This window comes from Tauraco erythrolophus, chromosome 4 (genome assembly GCF_009769465.1).
Source record: "Tauraco erythrolophus isolate bTauEry1 chromosome 4, bTauEry1.pri, whole genome shotgun sequence".
Classification (NCBI taxonomy): Eukaryota; Metazoa; Chordata; class Aves; order Musophagiformes; family Musophagidae; genus Tauraco; species Tauraco erythrolophus.
In genome coordinates this window covers 63,831,007-63,851,988 of record NC_141468.1, presented here as the reverse complement: position 1 = coordinate 63,851,988, position 20,982 = coordinate 63,831,007, and the positions used below count along the sequence as shown (strand labels likewise).

Sequence of the window (20,982 nt, the reverse complement as noted above, 5' to 3'; positions counted from 1 at the left end):
GTACTTCCAATGCTATAGTATTGAAGTAGTTGGGTTTGGATGAAATGAGATATATTTATTTCTGCAAATGATCTATGTCCAAATGTCTTCAAAATAAAACCTGCTTTGTTATTTCAGTAGCTCATGATGTTTCATTTTCCTGTTATTGTGATGTTGCCCACTATACAGCATGGGTTGCATTACACGGTAATGACGCCTACTTCCCAAAATGACTGGCACAGTCTGGTTCTACCCTTCTTACGCATTGCTTTATACCATGCCCAATTTTTTTCCAGATATTGCTCTGATCTTTATTTGAATTAAATGGATCTATCATTAAAAAAAAAATCTTAACCAGTGTGCTCTGTACATTTGTTTAGGTGCCTGTTCTAGATATATACAAAACATATAATCATCATATAATCATCAAATGAGAGCTACTCCAATGTAATTCTCACTTGTATTCACCTGTGTGCAAACACCTTTAGTTTTGTAATAAAAAAAGGTCAAAAAGAGGAGACAGAAAACAATAATATTCTTCTGGTTTTCAGAGCATACCTGGCCATCTATTGTTGCCCATGCTCCAGGCACTTTATCATGCCCTCGAATCCAATTGTGTAAAGCTGCTGCAGGTTGGTCCCAGGAGATCTAGGAAAACAAAACGTGCTAGTAATTCTTCTCTGTTTAGTTATAAATTGTCAGTAATGTTTTCCTGCATAAGAATTATAAATTCTCCCTCCATCTCTTTCAACCATTCATTTATTTAAGAACACAGAAAGGGTCTGGTCTAATAAAGGAAGATCAGTGATCTCCAGATGGCTAATCATCAAAGATCTATCAAATGGGATATTCTTAGCACTTCTGTGTTCTGTACAGCCTACACTTTTAATAAATTCTCCTTCTCACAGTAATATAATGAAAAAATAACTCTTGTTATTACGTATTAACTCATAAAAATTAATATTATGATTAACAAATTTAATAAGCACAGTATAAATATAAATAAGTATGTCTAAGGTATCACCTTCTGCTGAAAACGATCTATTTATTGCTTGGATCCTAAGTTCTTTAATTAATATACAAATTTTTATTAAAATACTTTCTAATCCTTTACTAACCTTTATAAATTGTTTCATAAATGGAATCTGTACTACAACTTGCAATTCCTGCAAGACTTTGAGGCAAAAGAAAACAATGTTTTGTTAAGAATGTCATATATATTTAATACGTAACACCAGTGAAAATGTATTCCTTTATCTTTGCAGTATTGTGAGTATATGTGCAAAATGAATTAAAGAAAGTATCAAAATAGCTATTACACAAAACTCAGGTACTCAGCATCCTTCTTAGTTTAAGCACAAAGAATATTTAGAAGCAAGTTATAAGCCAATGAGAATAGTTTTACAGGAGGGAGATTAAGCTAGTTCACTCCAAGGAAGCTCCTTATACATCATATTAAAGAGATGAAAAAAAATATCCTTACGCAAAGCTATTTTTTCCTAAGGTAAGTCAGGAATTGAAATATGATAAAAAGCATCACCTACAATATTTCAAGTGGAAAGGACTACATTCACCATGGACAAGTGACTGAAATTGTTGGAATAATTTTTACTCTTTCTTTTTTTTTTTTTTTTTTTAAACTGCTGCACTGGTCTAGGAAAGGAAAAGAAGGTATTACAGGCAACATTTACTATCATTGTATAGTGGCCTTCCCAACCACATACAAGATCCAACTAAGGCAGTGGAGGGGCTTACATGATATAATTCTTATATGGGCATTTAAATCTTTTTTTTGTATGTTGTTTGTTTACATGACCTATTTTTTTTTCTTACTGCCAACAGGAAAGATGCCAACACTTGCTTTTCCTAACATAACTATTTCTGGTACAGAATTTAGTATGGACTGTCGGTAAACAGAGAGTGCTATCTCCAGTCAACGCTGTATTTAAAAGTACGGTAACATATTAAGAATCCACTGAAGGTGCAGCTGCCATCTAGCTGTGTGTAGATGATCTCAAATAGGACATCGAGTTTTGAAATATATGTAACTGCTGAAAGGGAATAGGAACTTAACGTGGGGCTCCATTACACACAGCTTTGGAGTTATCCCAGGAATAAGAGGTGGGGAAACAGCTGCGTAAAAATTCATGTTAACTTGATATCACTACTGCTGTGCTCTGAGTTAATAACAACTTTTCCAGCGATATGTACAAAACACAGTGTTATTTAACACCTACCTCTGCATTTTCCTTTTTCTGGATCCCTTCATATGTTGCCCCTTCTTTAGGCTGAGGTATACGAGGGGCCTTACCATCAGCAATCAGATGTACAGCTTCAACCTCAGTGAAAAAGAAACAGATTTAATGTTAATTTGGCTCATCTTCTTCTCTAAGTCATACTAGTGAATGACAGAAAAAGACTTTCTGCCACGAGAGGAATTGGTTTAGTTTTAAAACCTAGGATTTCCAAAATCTAAGGGACCAATGCTGCACTGATTAACGTACATATATGCTTAAACTTCTGTGATAAAAGAAATAGCTTCAGAAATTGAATGGGAGTACCTAATCACCAAACATATAGCAGCTGCCTAAATTCTGCAGGACCAGAACGTGGCTCTACATGTTTGCATTCAAATCTTTTCTTTTTCTTTCTGCAAAAAGTTATTACTCTGCATTTAAACAGAGAGAGAAAAAACCTCTCTAACGATCCATGCTGCATATTTTTTACACATTTTCTTTTTTTCATTTGAAAGCAAAACACAAAAAGGACAAGCACACAAAATCCAAAGCCAAGCTACCAGGGCTCAGAACTTAAAACACCATCCCCCTTTTATTTTCAACCTCATCCCTAACTTTCTGTTCTCTCTAAGCCTGTAAGAAATATCACCTTGTAAAAACATTTAAGAAATCTGTGAAAAGAGCTACATTCCAGACAAATCTGACTTCTTGCCTTCTGTGGAAACAGGACATGCTCTGCCCGCTGCCAGTAACAAATACTCCACTGAAGTCTAGGATTCAGCTGAGCACCATGACCTCTGTCTTTCCAAATATATGCATCTTGTCTATATTTCATTTACTTTCAAAATCCAGCAGATGCTTTCTTTTTCCTCTTTAAATGTTGACATTTAGTACAGCTAAACATACCATAGCCTTTATTCCTTCTGGGAAGAGAAATCGGTTATACAGGTCATCCACAGTATCATTTTGGCCAACATCACATTCTCGCTGCAGAAGTATCGGTCCAGTGTCCAAACCATCATCAGCCCAAAAAATAGTAAATCCTGCTTTCTTATCTCCTTGAATTAAAGTCCTGGACATAAAAAAGTACAGACAGCATGAAAGTAGTCAGGGATATAACTCATCTGTCACACATTCATTTGCGTTACGTAGATGGAAAAAAAATTCTTAACCGTCTTTAATATCAGTTTCATTGCTCATTTCATAATCAGCAAACCATAGTTTTGATACTGTTGATGTGTGGTTTCCACAAAGTGACATGGGAAAATTGTAACTGAATCCAGGATGTCTATCAAACAGTTCATTGGGATAATTATTTTCGAAGTATTATTAGTGTTAAGACACATAAAGCAAAAGGTGTGCAATAGTTATGACATAATTTGAAAGATGGAAGCATCCAGACGGTATATTATCTGAATAATTCGTAGTTTACTATAATTAGCTAAGCCTCACAACTTATCTGTAGGTCAGCAAGGGAAGTACAGTTGTCCCCTAGCTGAAAAAGAACTAAACTCAGAGTGGAAAACAATGGATATGCAACTGATGAAGGAAAAGCTATTAAGGGAATTTGTACCCAGCCAGATTCTCAGCTGCTGTGCATGAACACAGCACTGCTTATAGAGCTCTGCTGATTTACATCAGCTCAGGATCAGTCTCTGAATCTGAAGGGGACTGTAGCCACTTAGATTTCCAGTCCTCCTTTGGTGCTCCATGTGCCTTAGAACGATGTACAATCAATAGAAGTTTGTTTAAGGGAGCAGGCAGAAATAGAGAGACATATATTTTTCCTGTACGCTTTTAACCATTTGCCTGCATGCAAACACCAACGCCATTTTCTGTAAGACATGTCATGTATGTTACATGGCAGTTCTTGTTGTAACAGGATCATCTGAGATCTGGCTTATACACATGAAAAATCACTATTTGTAAGCACTGAAAACTACATTATTAAAAGGAGTAAAGCACATTTGTGCAGAATGAGGGACAAACTCTAAAGACAACTGGGGAAGTTGGCAGGTTCACAAAAGTGAAAGCTTACAGAAGTTTGGTTAGCCCTATCACATCTTTCACCCATTTAAGCAGTATCTTTTCAGTTTTATATGATGTACAAATGCTGAAATAGCACCCTGGTGAGAAGTGCATGTCCTCTGTATGGCTGGAGGAGAAGGTACCATGATGGGCAACTGTCCCTGATGCTGAATAGGTGACAGAATGAAAACTACTGTGTGCCCCTTCCTCTGCCCACCATCTCTCTCTGCAGACAGCTGATGATAACAAAGTGGCAGCAGCTGGAATAGGCTGTAAAGGATGCACTGAGGAAGGCATCAGAGGCCCAGGACCCTTGTTTGTATCTGGTGTCCCTTTCCCATGTCTAATTCCCAGAGGCTTTTGAGGTCATACTGTGGGGTAAAGAGTCTGATCAGCACCAGGGTTGTAGCCACAACTGACGAAAGAAGTTGTGATGATAGCAAGGGGTGTGAGGGTGAAATATGAGAATGGTCAGCCCAGGCCAAATCCAGGCCAAATCCTAGCTTAGTTTAAAGGTCTTAGGACAACAGCCTCTACTTGAGAAGGGCAGCAGCAGGTGCTTACAGAAGTAATATGCAAAATAGGGCAAGACTCAGTGATACACCATTGGGATACATTCCTGTCTCTGGAAACCTTCACTTCAGAAACTTCCTGAAAGAGTTTGTATCTACATTTTCCTGTGGAATAGATCTTGATAAACTTTTCCTCCATGAAAACATCCTCTAGAGCTCTCTAGATATGCATCTCCACAGTTTAATAACGGACTGCATTGAGTAAAAGTACCTCCTGTTTTAGTCAAATCCTACTACCTGATCTCTTTGCTGACTGTCCCCTACCTTTTGATTAAGAATGAGCAATCGTTCCATATTCACCTTCCACGTCTTTTGTGGCTTAACACACTGCTGGCATATTTCCTTTCCAATGACCTCTTCTCCAGTCTGAAGACTTCTGTATTTCTCTCTCATCATGTGGAAGCTGTTCTATACCTTTGACCATCTTTCTTAGCCTTTTCTGAAGCATTTCTAGCTCCTTCATGTTCTCACTGAGATGCAGACAGTATTTAAGAACCTTCCATGATCTTTTTTTTGAGTAACTTAAATTTTATTGCTGCTTATGCATAGTTAGTTTTTTTCCTCCTTATGTACATTACCTTATATTTTTAACTTCAAATTTGACCACCCGTTTTCTTAATCTCACTTTCTCATTATCACATTTACTTATTTGTATAGAAACTGTATTCATTGTTACAGACTGAAATCAGAGTGACCGGCCTATAGTTTCCTGGCTTTTTCTCTGACGCCATTTAAAACTAGTATTGCTCTTGCTGTTTTCCAGTCTTCTGCATCAACACAATCTGAAAGAACAGAAACCTGTGCAACTTTTGCTTGAAAGTCCCCTGGTCCTGAGAAGAGATTCTTATTCATTCATCAGTTTATCTAAAATCTCTTCTGCTCAGTTCTTCTTAAGAGAATTGTTCTGACTTATTCTACACAAAGAAGGGCTGTATGGCTGTAACATCTTAAGCTCCTCCATCTTGAATATCAACTCAGATTTCCTACTATGGTGTTCTCTCTGATAAGCACCTTTTTTATATCAAACACCCATATCACCCTATATACGTCCCACTTTGAATGCATTTGAGAAAATTGTTATTATTCAATTTTATGCCTTTAAAAGCTGGTTCTTTATTTCTTTTCTGGACTGCCTTACTCTCATGTTACATGTAGTTTGCCAGACTTTATGTTCTTTTTTATTTTACTTACTTGGACACAACTGCCACTTTTTGAAGGATATCCTTATGTCTCTAATATTCTCCTTTACTCCTCTGTTTAAGTGTTCAGTTTAGCATTTTTTCCATTAAGGATTTAAAAAAAAAAATAAAAATAAAAAAATGCCTTTACTTTGAATCTACAACATTATGTCTTTAGATGATCATCATGCTGCCCGTAAGGCTCTTTTAAAATTGTTTCTTCATATTTAGACAATTGCTTATCAAACTTAAACACCATGATAACGGCATTTCTGTTGTTACAAGAATGCTAGATCTGAGACTACTGTGGTCATTACTGCAGTGTAGTTCTTCTACAGTAACATTCTGAAACTAGCTGTGTGCATTGCTTAGGAAGACAGTAAGATAAGGTCTTACTCTTATGGATTCTCTTCCCTCTTCTCCCTTCCCTTCTGTGAAATCTTAGGCTCTGCATCAAGCCTCGTTGTGACAATTATATAGTCTTTGTGAGGGACAAGCTAGGAGGGCAGTGTCCTGCCTATGAAAACTACAGATTACTGGTTTGTCTATGTGAGTAAATTATATGTACAGCTCATGTCACTGATCTTCCCAGAATAACAGCTGCACTTGCATTGGAAATCATGATGAATCTTAGGTATGAACTGCAGTTCATGAACCAAATACTCAGCTGCTTCAGAGAAGCTCCTTCAGAGCAGTTGCAAGTCAACAGAACTGTGCCAGCATTTACATGAGTAACGGTATGGCCCAACACCCTAACATGACATACAAGTAGTTTTGATGAACAAAACTCACCAGTTGATTGCAGAAGCTCCTCGGTGGCGTGGTAGGATGGATGGATGGTAAATAATTGAGCCGTGTTTTGGGCAGTCAATAACATCCATGGGGATGAACTGTGTACAGAATGGAAGGACATTTAGCTCCGCTCCAACTGACTTGTAGGCTGCAACTACTTCCTGGATAGGCTTGCCTTTAGCTCTCCATCTGGGGAACTTAAAAACAGGAGTGCCGTCCTTCTCTGCTGCCAGTGCTGAGGAGCAAGAACAATTTTCATTTTTTAATTAACATTTTATATTAAAAAACTCAAACTTGAAATCAGAGAGATATCACATGACAACTCAAGCAGATCAAGTGTATGATTGCAGAGTGCCCTTTGTACTGTTCCGCATGTTGTTTAAAAACCTTTACACTTGGATATATTTTATTAATTCTGTCTTTGATTCTCATTCCTACACCTTATGTCATTCTCAACGTTAAGTTCACTTTTATGACTTGGCTAATAAGTACCGGTGAAAGCAGAGAAGAACTATGAATGCTATTGACTAACAGTGACACTTCATTTCCTGTTTGCTCATCACATTTACCTGCAACAGGTTTGTTTTATCAGAACTGAATTTTCCACTTGTCCTAGTTTTGGCGAGGATACATTTAATTTTCTTCATAGTTAATATAGCTAATATAGTGCTATATTTTGTATTTGTGCTGAAAACAGCGTTGATAATACAGGGATGTTTTTGTTATTGCTGAGCAGTGCTTACACAGAGTCAAGGTCTTTGCTGCTTCTCACTCCACCCCACCAGCGAGGAGGCTAGGGGTACACAAGAAATTGGGAGGGGACACGGCTGGGACAGCTGACCCCAACTGACCAAAGGGATATTCCATACCATATGATGTCATACTCAGCATATAAAGCTGGGGGAAGAAGAAAAAAGGGGAGAATGTTCGGAGCGATGGCGTTTGTCTTCCCAAGTAACCATTACACGTGATGGAGCCCTGCTTTGCTGGAGATGGCTGAATGCTTGCCTGCCCATGGGATGTGGTGACTGAATTCCTTGTTTTGCTTTGCTTGCATGTGCTGTTTTTGCTTTCCCTATTAAACTGTCTTTATCTCAACCCACTTATTTTCTCACTTTTACTCTTCTGATTCTCTCCCCTGTCTCCCCAGTGGGGAGTGAGCGAGCGGCTGTGTGGGGCTTAGTTGCCGCTGGGGTTAAGCCACAACACCACTTCAGCAATTCATAGGTGAATATGACTACGTACAAATAAGATTCACTCAAGTCAGCAGCATTTTGCCGTGTGGTGCAAATAATTACAGATGCTAGAGGCCTTCAGTAACTTCTTCAAAATTCTGTTTACTGATGCCTTCTGGATGTGCTTCCATTCATCTGTGAGACACACAGCTATACCCATAATTAGGCTCAAAGGTGGGAAAAAAAACCTGCACTAATCACAGAGAGAATTTTTAGGAGTTTGATAAATTCTATTGCACAATTGCTTAATAACTCATCGCAGAGATTAGGATAGTAGAGTCAGACTCTACATCTGTTGAGTTCTATGTGTAGTAGGAAGAAAAGGGAAACACGAAGAGGTATGGAAAATTCACCTAATTTAATATATATTTCTAAACACATTTTTGTACTTTCCTTTCTCTTTTTCACTTCTGAAATTGGATCTTGAGTTTGACCTGAAGTATCTTTAGCCTATTAACCTAGGTCTTTAGTAAATATTTAAATATCATCCCATAGATGTCAGTGTGTACTGCAATTGTTTTTAGAAATAAAAATCGTGGCTGTATGAGGACATAGAAACATTAGCAAATTTCACTTGAGACTGAAGCTGTTTGAGTCATTTGGAAGTAAAAAGCAACAAAGTATCGAGTAATTTTTTTTCACTAGGAGAGGAATAACTAATTCTACAGTTTAGTTAATATAAATATATATTATATTATATATGAAATCAGTGGAAGATTTGCTTAGTTACATCTGCTAATGTAATAACTGTATGAAAGTAGTTTATATAATGTAACCAAGTATTATGGTATGCTTCCAGAGCTGGATAGTTGAAATTTTTTTTCTACAGTAACAGCTGCCTCCTCTAATTCTTCCAAAGTATGACTAAATCTTTTAATGAGTTAGAGTTACAGAATGTAATAAACTTGAGAACTGAATGCTAGTTTGGGAGTGTCATAGCCCAGGTAAGCAAAATTTATGTTTAATTCTTCCCTCATAAGAGTTCCATAAAAACATGTCAGGACTTGGCCAAAAAAAACCCACCCAAAAATCATTTAAGACAGCTCATGGAATGTAGTGCTAATTTCTGATTATCCACAAAGATATATTCCATTCCAGCACTGCTGTTTGCTAATCATATTAACTTACTATTTTTGTGCCACAGAAACAAAAAAAGAAAGTTACAATTCAGATGATTCCAAAGGAGCTTCTTTGTCACACTGGGTTCTGTCGTATGAGTACAATACCTGTCAGGCAACGACTCTTTCTTTAGAAAGTCTAGAAAATCCTTATGCATTTTGGCAATGGAAAAAGGGAGAGCAAAGCCTCCTCTACCCTTTTCAATGAGTTTTCCATAGTCCAGGTGGAAGAGAAATAGGCTCTGCAGGTACACTGCTGCATGCAAGCTCGGCAGAAAGGGCAGAAAGCCAGGGATAAACTGTCTTGGCTTCATGCCTCAAGTATTCCAGACAGCACAGTGAAACAGGTGACAGACATTTGTGCTTGAGTACAGGCTCAGCAGCTACTTGCTTTAAAACACAGATCTAGTTCAGGATGATTACCTCTAGGATGTACATTCAAATAAGGTATCCAGATTGATTTATTTTTTAAATATGGCAATGTATGGTCCCGTGTGGTTAGAAACAACTTTTAAATACTGACTAACAAGGTTAAACTGGTGCTGGGATTTGTGTTTGTTAAAGCACAGTTCTTGTGCTGAATCCAGAGTAATAAAGGCGATATATGCTAGTCATTCCCATATAGATACCACCTTCTCACGAAAAGGCACGTTTGCTATATACATAATTTTAACTGTAATTTTAACATTTGGATTAAGGTTACACTTACCCAAAGGATCAGCTTGTCCATTCTTGTCAGGCACTGTGAATACTCCCACAACTTTATGGCCCTCTTTTCTCAGCTTATTATAAACTTCTTGTCCAAAAATACTTTGACCTATAAGGGCTAGCTTTAGCTTATGTTGATAAGCCTGGTAAAAAGAATTAAAACAAACAATGTTCTAGGATGCAAAGAAAATACATTGTTGCTTACATTTCCCTCTTGCTCTTTCTTAAGCAATATTCATTTTGATTTAAAATGGAATAGTCTTTCTACCTTTGAAGGAATAGTAATCAATTTTTTGAGCTTAACGACAGGCAATGTACAATTCAAAGAGACCACACTTAACATAAAAGTATCATCTGATACTGTCACTGATGTTTATATGGCTTTCCCAGAATTTTCATTAGATAGACTCACTGCTTGTTACGAGCGGCATAATAGGCTTGATGATCTTACTCATAGTCAGAACTAATATGATGAGAAATGAAAATACATTTCTTGAAACAGGTACGTAAAACACTTTTTCTAGGTATAGTTCAGATGCCTGAACATGCCCTCTAAATCCCTACAATTAAATGGTGGCATATTATTTGTGGTTAATATTTATAGGCTAAAGAAGACAATCTTGCATTGTTCCTGCCAAGTTAATGATCATCCATTTGATTCTCCTACAAGGAAATACTGCTAAATGTGGACTTCCACTGCCTTCTGCATTTGCATCCTAGTACACTGGACTTGCACTTTTAAGCTTCTTCAGACTGAGTAGATGCCAATAATTGCTCCAACTCTTTCTTTTTAGGATAGTTAGAATCACAACACTACTATGATATCAAGATATCACATACTGCTATGTTATTCAGGTGCTTGCACCCTGAGAAAACTACTAATTCCTTTAGAGTCCCTTTAAATTTAAGGGACAGTTGTGCTCCTCTCCCACCCTACCTCCAGTCCTTCGCCTCTAACAACTCCTTTATCCCAGAACTGGTATTCCTGTAGCTGCATAAACTGGATTGGGGTACTGAGGTAAGAAGGCAATGAGCTGACAACATATGGCTTACTCTTAACTGGATGTATTCACTGATCTAGTTCATTGCACTGCCACGAGTCCTAACGCAGGTCCAGAGCAGGAATGAGCATGCAGGCACTGGTAGAAGGGTGGAACTCTCCTTATAAGCAGTGCCTTTGCATTTTTCATCAGCTTCTGGAAACTGAAAACTGGAAACCTTCGAAAAAACAAATGGACTAGCAGACCTGGTATTGAAGGCAAGGCCCACACACAGAATACTTACCTTCCCCAAAGCTGAATCTGGTAGAAACTATTCCTAGACTCAAACCATTAAAGATCCTTTCTCTTAGGAGGCCTGAATGAAATGTAGAAAATAAATCCACATAATCCCCACCTTATTCTTATCTTTTCCAACTAGACTTTGACTTCTATTTTTTTGAATGACTCATTAGATGCCATAAGCTCAGAACAATAAAGAGGAATCAAAGCACTGTTTGAATATATTAACCACTGGCATTTGTTCTTTATGTTGGCACTTGTATATTTTTCTCCTGCCTCCTCTTTTCCTTTTCTTACAGTGGCTGCGATATGAGGATATCTTGACTAAGTGAGTTATTGATTGGATATCAAACGGTCTGGACTTCCCATCAGATCATATGACAAATTCTACAACAAACAGAAATTTCCTGAAAAACAGGTTACTCAAGACCACAATCCATTTCATTGCAGTTCATTTCACAGTGAAGCTGAAACATTATGGATGTATTTTGCTGTTTTCAAGTTTCATTTCAGTTTTGCAGCAGGCCTTAGAAAAGGGAGTTACAAGTTGGTAGCTTTCATGACAGGAATATTGAAGTGTGTTTTTTATTTTTTGTATAAAACACCAGGAAACAACTGGTTTTATTTATATTGTCCAGAGAAAATATTTTCCCTCAGAATGAAACTGCATAGTAAAACTGTCCCTGTATTACAGCATTAGTCAGCACTAGTGCAACTGCAGTAGAAACAAGTACCAAGATGCAAAGGTGGACATAACTCAGGCTCTTGCAAAATCAGATTCTTATAGTCGGCTGGTAAAAAACATCTGTGAGACTGGTGATGATAACATTCTTAACCAACACTGCACTCTGGCAGCAATGCTTAAAATATGTCCACTATTCTGTTCTTAATAAAGACAAGACCTTGTTCTGAATTACAATGAACACAACTTATATTTGCAATACTTATCTAGCAAGGCCCAATGGATGCAGGCAGATCTCATTACCAATGTTTTATGATGGATATCTTTGCTTTTACAGCAGAGATGTTGCTGCATTATAAAAAGTAATCATTAGATTTTCCTAATTATTTTAACTACAGCAGGCAAGTTGGAGAAAGATTAACCTGCTGGATCACTGATTATGTTTGGCATAATCCTCTGATTTCTATACTGTGCTAATTTACAGTTGTAGCCCAACTAGCACATGGAAGAAGTATTAAAGAAAGTCCAGATGAGAGTTACTTATTCTACTTTTGTCCTTTTGTTAACATTTCTCAGCAAGAACACAAGACTGAAAGGGATCTTTTTAGCTAACAAATCTAGTCTTCTGCTATCACAAGCAATCACGTTATATGATCGCTTTTATCAATTTACCCGACCTCCTTTTTAAAGTACTTTTAAAGTACTCACTACTGTACTCTCTTGTTTTTCTGACACTTGGCCAATCTTCTTGTAATTTTAAGTCCAAATTTATCACCACTTTATGAGCTACTTTTTCTCCACTTATTCACAAAGTGTTAACAACATATGCATCCTCTATTCCTAAACTTAACTTTTTGTTCATGTTTCCCTGTGAATAAATCTGATTCTCAAATTACATGGAATGGCATACCAGTTCCAGTTCCAAATCATGAGTCGTTGTAAATAGTTTCAGTAAAGCTGCACATGCTTAATTTGTGCTAGTTGTGGAAGTGAGTCAACAAATGATGAGAAGGAAACAAAGAACACAGTCCCCAAACAAACAAAAAACCAAAACTGGCAAAATCGAGAAGATTGCAGCCTGGCTAAGTCTCATTTCTTCAATGTAGTGCACAAAAAGATTAGCCTGGCAGCAAATCACCTCTGCTGTCAGACACTTACAGAAAGTTACTCAAATTGGGACTGATTTCAATTGCACGAAGGATCTGGTAATTGTGCTATGACGAGTGATTCTTGAGTTACTTCTCTAATAGAACAGTACATGTGTATTGTGTGATTTCTGTTAACATTTGGCTTAGACGTGGCAATTTGCTTGTAGCATATTAACACATACACTGCCCTAAGTAGAGAGCAGGAGCCAAACCCACAAGTCAGCCATGTACAGGATTTCTACTGAGTAAAAAAAAAGAAAAGAAATCCCATATGTGGAGGGGCTTGCAGGATCAGATCACAAATTCTTCCTTCATTCTTTGTTTTATTTGAAAAATTACAGTTGAGCAACTGCACAAGATCTTACAGCTACCCAGTACCTTCTTATGGAAATTCTCCTCTGGCATTTTTACCTAAGATGAGTTCGACTTGTGAAACTGGGAAATCCTTTTAGAAGGATTTAATGTGAACATAACACCCCATTAAAATGGTAAGTTCTATAAGATTACACAGAAATGTAAAAAAGTTTAGTGTTCTCTTTCTTACAGAAATGGCACATTTGGCCAGTCTATCACTGGAGTTCATCATGAAGCTGTAGAAAGGAAGCACGTTAAAGAACACCAAAACAATCTTGCTGAATAATGTGCTAGATGGATACTGGATCATTATTACTAACATATAAAAAGATCAAACATTTTATTGTTTCTGTCAATGATGTTAAGAGGTTATATTAGGTTTCTTTTGCAGTTGCCTGGCTGCCTATGAATGCATAACATTAATCAACAGATGCGTGGGAAGGTTAACTGTCATGTAGTATCAGAGTGGATTTTTTTTGCTGTACTTTTGTAAGATTACCCAATTCTTAGTTAGGGCAAACAATGCAGTTCAGATGGCTTAGCAAGATCTGGCCTTTCTTTTATGACTAATCATAGGATAATGTAGTTGTTATGACAGTGCTATCAAAAGATAACAATTTAGAAAGTTGGTGCTCACCCTACTGTAATTCTATTGTTTTCATTGTCTGAACTTTTAACTTCTTCTTTAACCTTCTATTTGGCTTATATTATAACACAGATTAATATTAATTCTGTTTCTCTGACTCAAGTGCTCCCAGTTTGGATGAAGAAAATAAGATAAAGGCAAGGAGCATAAAACCTGAGAACTGTTTGTACAAGCAGTCTTATCTCGAATGCTCAACTTATCTGAAAGTGCACTTTTATTTCACTGCCTCAAAATGAAAGCACAAATTTAAGTTTAGCTTCCCTATTTAAAAATTCTGGCCATACCATCTGTTGACACCGTACTGGAATTCATTTTACAAAGGCTCATTAAAAGATAAACAATATTTGAAAGTTTGTTTCCGTTTTGGCTCTTTTTTTCCTCCAAAACATCTAGCCAAAAATAAAACTAATAAATAGAATCATAGAATCATTGAATCATAGAATGCTTTGGGTTGGAAGGGATATCAAAGATCACTTAGTTCCAACCCCCCTGCCATGGGCAGGGACACCCTCCACTACACCAGTAGAATTAAGCACCGCATAGAGAAGCAGCCTGACAAATGCTGGTAACTATCTCATCAAGTTCTAGTTCCTAAAAATAGAAGACAAGTCCAAGAGCTATATTTTCTTCTCTCAGAAGAGTCTAATGTTACAAAACCTATCAGTACGAGAATATTTATTTCACAGTCAAAAACAATTTTCTGTTACTGCCTCTTCTGTATGTGTGTCTAACATTCAATTGGTTGCCAGTTTCTAATCAAATTTCTCTGGTCATGAAGCTTACTATCAAAAAGATCACAATATTTTATTTATTTTTGCACAAGAATTTAGTGAAGCTAGTAAATATTTTAATATGTTAGATCTTTTTAAAAATGAATGCACAATTATGCCTCCTTTGAAAAGCAGTACTGCAACTTTATTTCTACGGAAGATTCACCTACATGTGCTAAATTCCAGCACTTCCAAATAGAAACCTATAGTAGAGCCTCCCCTCCATCTACACATCTACGGGCAACGCGTTCTCACCAGTCAGTCATTCTCATTTTTTGGCACTGCTGACTGCATTTCCAAAAAGCTCGTGTTAAATCTCTTTATTCTAACGCCTTCTGTGCGGATACCTTCGGAGGTTTGCTGTCCTCATGCTAAACAGAGCAGAAACATGAAACAAAGAACAGTCTCTAGAAAAAAAAAAAAATCTTCTCCCAGCCTCATTCAGCTTGCCAGACCTACACATCTGCACAATTTGGATCAGGCAAGGCTTTCAGGGAGCGCTTACTTGCAGGAGTTCTGCAGGCTATATATTTAACAGGACATAAAGAATGGCTCGGAACAAATGCGCAGAGCTGTAAAAGACTAAACCATGGGGTGCAGGGGAATTTAGGCCATCAACTTCAACCCCGAGCAACCCGTCATCCCAGAGCTAAGAACTGGCGATGAGAAGGTCAAAAACTAAACGCTCTTCCTAGGCCAAAGCGTGGGGCTTCTCTCCGGCACTGGGAACAGGCATGGTCCTTTGTAAGTTAGAAGGCAACCTTCAGCCTCTGACAGGCAAATCCGCCGTGAGGGAGGCAGAGAACCGCCACACTCACATTGTTCTCGACACACGATTACCAGGGATTATCACAGCATCGCTAGTGCCTGTTCCCTGCAGCTTCCAGGCACATCCCTGCAAGATGCAGCGCCCAGATGATGGCTGCGATTCCGCCCGCAGACCAGCCGGGCAAGATGCTGCTCCTGCACCCGAACGAAGCCCTCTTCCGAACCCTCCTGACCTTCCCCTGCCTGCACGCGCTTCACCAGAACCCCGGCAGAGACAATACGCATCACATCCTGAAAAATGCCCCTCCTGCCACTTCCCCTTCCTTGCTCGGCGCCCAGTTGCCCTCCGACCGGGGCGGCACGCCGAGGAGCGGCCCCCGCCGTTAGCTCCCGGGCACGGCACGGGGTGGGGGGTGGAGGGGGGGGAGGGCACGTCCTCCGCTGCCCGCCCCACACCACTCACCGCGGCCGTCGTGCAGATCGTCCGCAGCAGCCGGGGGGCTGTCCGCAGCATCTCGCCGGAGCGCCGCCGGGTCCCCGGCTCCCTCGGCCGCCCGGCGAAGAGCGAGCCGGCACCGCGGCGGCGGCAGGACCGCCTCGTCTGATGCAACCCTGGCTCGCCGATGCCGCTGGCGCCCCGCCAGCGCCTGCATCCGCGGCCGAGGCGGCGCGCCCCCGCCCGGGCCCGCGGGGACCGGCGCGGCGGGGTTGGGGTGGGGGGGGAGCCCCGCACCTGCCGCCGCCGCGCCCCGCGCCCCCGCGGCGGCGGAACGGCGGCACCGGCCCTGACGCCGGAGGAACGACGCGGGTCGCAGGGGACGTGCAGCCGCGGGGAGGGGGCGGGGAGCCGGGCAAGCGCCTCTGCCCGCCCGGCGCAGCTCCCGCTAGGCGCAGCCCCCGGCGGCTGCCCGCGGGGCTCGAGGGCGGGGACGAACGGGGTGGGGTGAGGGGCTGCCGGCCCACGGGGACACGAGTCGCGGCCACCTGGGCGGCATTTTGAGGTTCGAGGTACGCGCGGTGCCCCCAGCGCTCCCTTGCCGCGGGGGCCGCTGCAGCCCCCGGCCGTTTCCAGGCTCAGGGCCGCGGAGCCGGTGTCTGGGGCTTTGTCCCCCCGACTGAGGTTGGCGGCGAGATACTCACGTGAATCTGCTGTGACAGGCAGCAGATTATCGACATCAAGTTTTAATTTATTGCATGCCAAAAATGCCAGTAATTCGGTTAAAAAACATTAATGACTTTCTAGAAATACATATTGCCACCATCACCAGGTATTTTTAAAGAAGCTCATTCTACTTTACCTGGTGTAGTGGAGGGTTCCCCTGCCCATGGCAGGGGGGTTGGAACTAGATGATCTTTGAGGTCCCTTCCAACCCTAACCATTCTATGATTCTATGATACTTAATCATTAAAAAAAAAAAAAATCTTCTAGCATTTGAGGCCATCTATTAACATGAAGGTTTCAATTTCGCTATTTTTCTAAAGTCACAACAAAGTCTTCTTGTCAGAGGTATGGAGAAGATCTTGAAAATACAAATTCAAAGTGCTAAAAAAAGTCAGAAGGCAAATGAAAATGACCCCCAAAGGGGTATGAATTGCAAACCCAAAAGTAGATAGTATGGCAGTAGTATAAGCATCATTGCAAACTGGTCAGGTTTAAACCCCAGCAACACTTAATCTTAAAGAACAAGGGTGGGTAAAAGGCTGAAATACTCTCTTGTCAAGAAAACAAGGAAGGAAAATACGGAGAAGTTGGTCGTCATATGGCTGAGCTGTGAACCACATCAGAGAAGTCAGAGGCAACAAGCCAAATTTATAACCTGCAGAGATCTTGCTAGAGTTGAAAATACAGTAAAAGTCTTGCCTAGCACTTGCAAACATCCATGTCTCATTGATTTTTTGACGCTTTCCTGCAAAAGAACTGCAATGGTAATCTCCAAGGCCTCCACCCTCTTCTTCAGCGTACTTCAAACTCAGCTATACCTGAAAGAAGAGCGTTGCTGCGGCAATGCTTCTCCCTCCGTGTCCAGGGGACACGGGAAGGAGAGGCACTGAAAGAGGCAAATTGTGTCAGTCCGAAAGTCAGGTTGGCACAACACAGTTCCCTCATGGAGTAGAGTTACAGAAGTGCTTGCATAATGACTCTCACAACATAATCCATCCCCTGATTTACTCCTGTATAGCAAAACTGTAACCAGCCCTTTAGTCAAGGCATCAAGTGGAATCAACAAAAATTATAATAAAACCTTTTCAATTAAAATAAATCACTGGACTTTGCTTTGGCAATGAAAATTCAGCAAAGAAAATCACTAGTCAGTTCCTATAATTTCCTCTCTATGGGGTGAAAAACCCACTTGGTGAACCAACCTACTTGGCCCACTTCAGTGAAGATTCTTCTCATGACACCTTCAGTTGGAGTATGTGGTGATTTATTAGATTATGGGATAGTCAATGGAGGGAATTAGTGAGTTTCTTTGCTCTGAGACATTAAAAACTGAACTAGGAGAATTCATTCATCATTAACACAGGAGGACAATATGTTTATACAGGTGGTTCCTTCTCTAGTATCTGTGGTACTATGGGTTTAAAAACAACAGTGTATAGTAATTCCAGATTTTCATTAAGAAAGCTAAAAGAGTTTGCTTTGTGGCTTATTTTTAAAATAGTATGTATTCTGTTGTTACTGGCTACTTCTGTGGGTACGTGGCCTCATACCTTCTCACATAAAATCTACCAAATTTCATTGTGAAAACTGTTTCTTTAAAATATTTCCTCTTTAAATTGTACAGTAAAAACATTAAAACTCATAATTATGTTGGACTATAATGCATCATTTAACTACTACAGGCACTGTTGGTCTGAAATGCCTGTTATTAATGTTTTTTTTTGAATCAGCAGCTTCTTTAAGAAAGATTAATAATTGCATAGTTTGATAGATCGTGTTGTAGCAATAACTGGGACTAAACACACGCATGTACAAGATACTCATGCAACTGACCGAAACCACTATGTGCTCAAATGAAAAGTACAGACATCTAGTCCTTACGAAAGGAACTATTCCACTGCCTCAGACAACAGGAAGAATCAGTGTATCTGCAGTTGTCCTATGACTTGACAGAAGTTGCACAAATTCCATTCAACAGAGTGCAAACAACTTCTACTACAAAAGCTGGCATCAAAATGGTCCTACACTTCAAAGCTTGGAACTGGATTCAAGCATTGCTGAAGTTCATGAAACTCCAAATCCTGGTTCATGATCCAAAAACCTCTCCAACTAGAACACCACACACTTGGCATTTAACCACTGGCACACAGGCTTAGGGCAAAATACCTTGTCTTCCCAGGTAAACAATTTGTAATGACTTCTGGCTCTATTCGTTATACACACACCACACAGACAGTACAACAATGCACATGTAAAGCACCAAGGTTTTAATTAGTCGGCATACCTTCATACCCAAAACACAACTCCAGACCTACTGAGACAATAATATATCTCCATTTACTTCACAGACTACTAAAACGTTAGGTGACAAAAGGGAAAAATCACAAGAGAAGGTGTCCTTTGTCAGCAGAATCATGGCACAAAGAAGAGCTGAGGAATAAGATGTGGGCTTTACTTTAGATTTCATAGTAATGAGAGGGACAGGGAGACAAACAGGGATAAGGGTGCGCTAAATCACATGCAAGGATGGTATCTGCATACCATCAGCTTCTTCCTTGTGATCATAGAATCATAGAATGGTTTGAGTTGGAAAAGAACTTAAAGATCATCCAGTTCCAAACCCCCTGTCACAGGCAGGGACACCTTCCACTAGATCAGGTTGCGCAAAGCCACATCCAGCCTGGCCTTGAACACTTCCAGGGATGGGGCAGCCACAACTTCTCTGGGCAACCTGTTCCAGTGCCTCACCATCCTCATTGTAAAAAGTTTTTTCCTTAGATCTAATTGAAATCTCTCCTCTTTCTGTTTAAAGCCATTGCCCCTTGTCTTATCACTACCATGTCCTTGTCAAAAGTCCCTCTCCAGCTTTCTTGTAGGCTCCCTTTAAGTACTGGAAAGCTGCTAGAAGGTCTTCTTTCTCTTGCCCAGGCTCAACAATCTCAACTCTCTCAGCCAGTCTTCATAGGAGAGGTGCTCCAGCCTTAGGATCATCTTCACGGCCCTCCTCTGGACCCACTCCAACAGGTCCATGTCCTTCTTATGTTGGAGGCCCCAGAGCTGAATGCATACTGCAGGTGGAGTCTCACAAGACCAGAGTAGAAGGGCAGAATCATTTCCCTTGACCTGCTGGCCACACTTCTTTGGATGCAGCCCAGGATACAGTTGGCTTTCTGGGCTGCAAGTGCACACTGCCAGCTCACATTGAGCTTCTCATCAAGCAGCACCCTCCAGTCCTTCTCCTTAATCTGTATTTGTGCTTAATCAAATCCATTCTCCACCCAGTCTGTATTTGTGCTTAAGATTGTCCCGACTCACGTGCAGGACCTTGCACTTGGCCTTGTTGAACTTCATGAGGTTTGCACAGGCCCACCTCTCAAGCCTGTCAAGATCACTCTAGATGGCATCCTTTCTCTTCAGTATGTCGACCACACCACACAGCTCGGCATCATCAGTAAACTTGCTGAGGGTGCACTCAATCCTACTGTCCATGTTGCTGAAAAAGATGTTAAACAGCACTGGCCCCAGTACCAACCCCTGAGGAACGCCACTCATCACTGGTCTCCACTTGAACATCGAGCTGTTGACCACAACTCTTTGAGTGCAACCATCCAGCCAATTCCTTATCCACTGAGCAGCCCATCTGTCAAATCCATGTCTCTCCAATTTAGATACAAGGATGTCATGTGGGACAGTGTCAAATGCTTTGCACAAGTCCAGGTAGATGACCGCAGTTGCTCTTCCCTTATCCACCAACGCCGTAACTCCATTGTAGAAGGCCACCAAATTTGCCAGGCATGATTTGCCCTTAGTGAAGTCATGTTGGCTGTCACCAATCATGTCCTCATTTTCCATGTGCCTTAGCATGGTTTCCAGGAGGATCTGCTCCATGATCTTGCCAGGCACAGAGGTGAGACTGACTGGCCTGTAGTTCCCCGGGTCTTCCTTTTTTTTACCTTTTTAAAAATGGGGGCTATGTTTCCCCTTTTCCAGTCAGTGAGAACTTCAGCAGACTGCCGTGACTTCTCAAATATGATGGTTAGTGGCTTGGCAACATCATCTGCCAGTTCCTTCAGGACCTGTGGATGCAACTCATCGGGTCCCACGGACTTGTCCACCTTCAGGTTCCTTAGATGGTCTCGAATCTGATCTTCTCCTACAGTGGGCGCTTCTTCATTCTCCCAGTCCCTGCCTATGATCAGAGTGATGAACTCATATACATGGGTTTTAACAATCACTTAACAAATTGGCTATTCAGAATTTCAAGGATCAGTTTAAACATTTACGGTGAATTCAAATTGTATGTTTTCTGTCATCCAGAAAATGAT

At 40.4% G+C, this 20,982-nt stretch overlaps 1 protein-coding gene across 1 annotated transcript in view; it reads right to left on the bottom strand.

The window, feature by feature from the left end:
• The window catches only part of ALDH1L2 (aldehyde dehydrogenase 1 family member L2), a 33,823-nt gene extending 17,799 nt beyond the window's left edge, over positions 1-16,024 (bottom strand). The window contains exons 1-6 of the mRNA XM_086610288.1: positions 15,959-16,024; positions 9,849-9,990; positions 6,787-7,021; positions 3,123-3,288; positions 2,217-2,318; positions 538-627 (exon numbers count right to left, since the gene is read on the bottom strand). Coding sequence (XP_086466414.1) covers positions 538-627; positions 2,217-2,318; positions 3,123-3,288; positions 6,787-7,021; positions 9,849-9,990; positions 15,959-16,009 — 786 coding nt within the window. The 5' untranslated portion in view covers positions 16,010-16,024. The remainder of the gene's footprint in view (positions 1-537; positions 628-2,216; positions 2,319-3,122; positions 3,289-6,786; positions 7,022-9,848; positions 9,991-15,958) is intronic.
• Between the last annotated feature and the right edge of the window lie 4,958 nt (positions 16,025-20,982).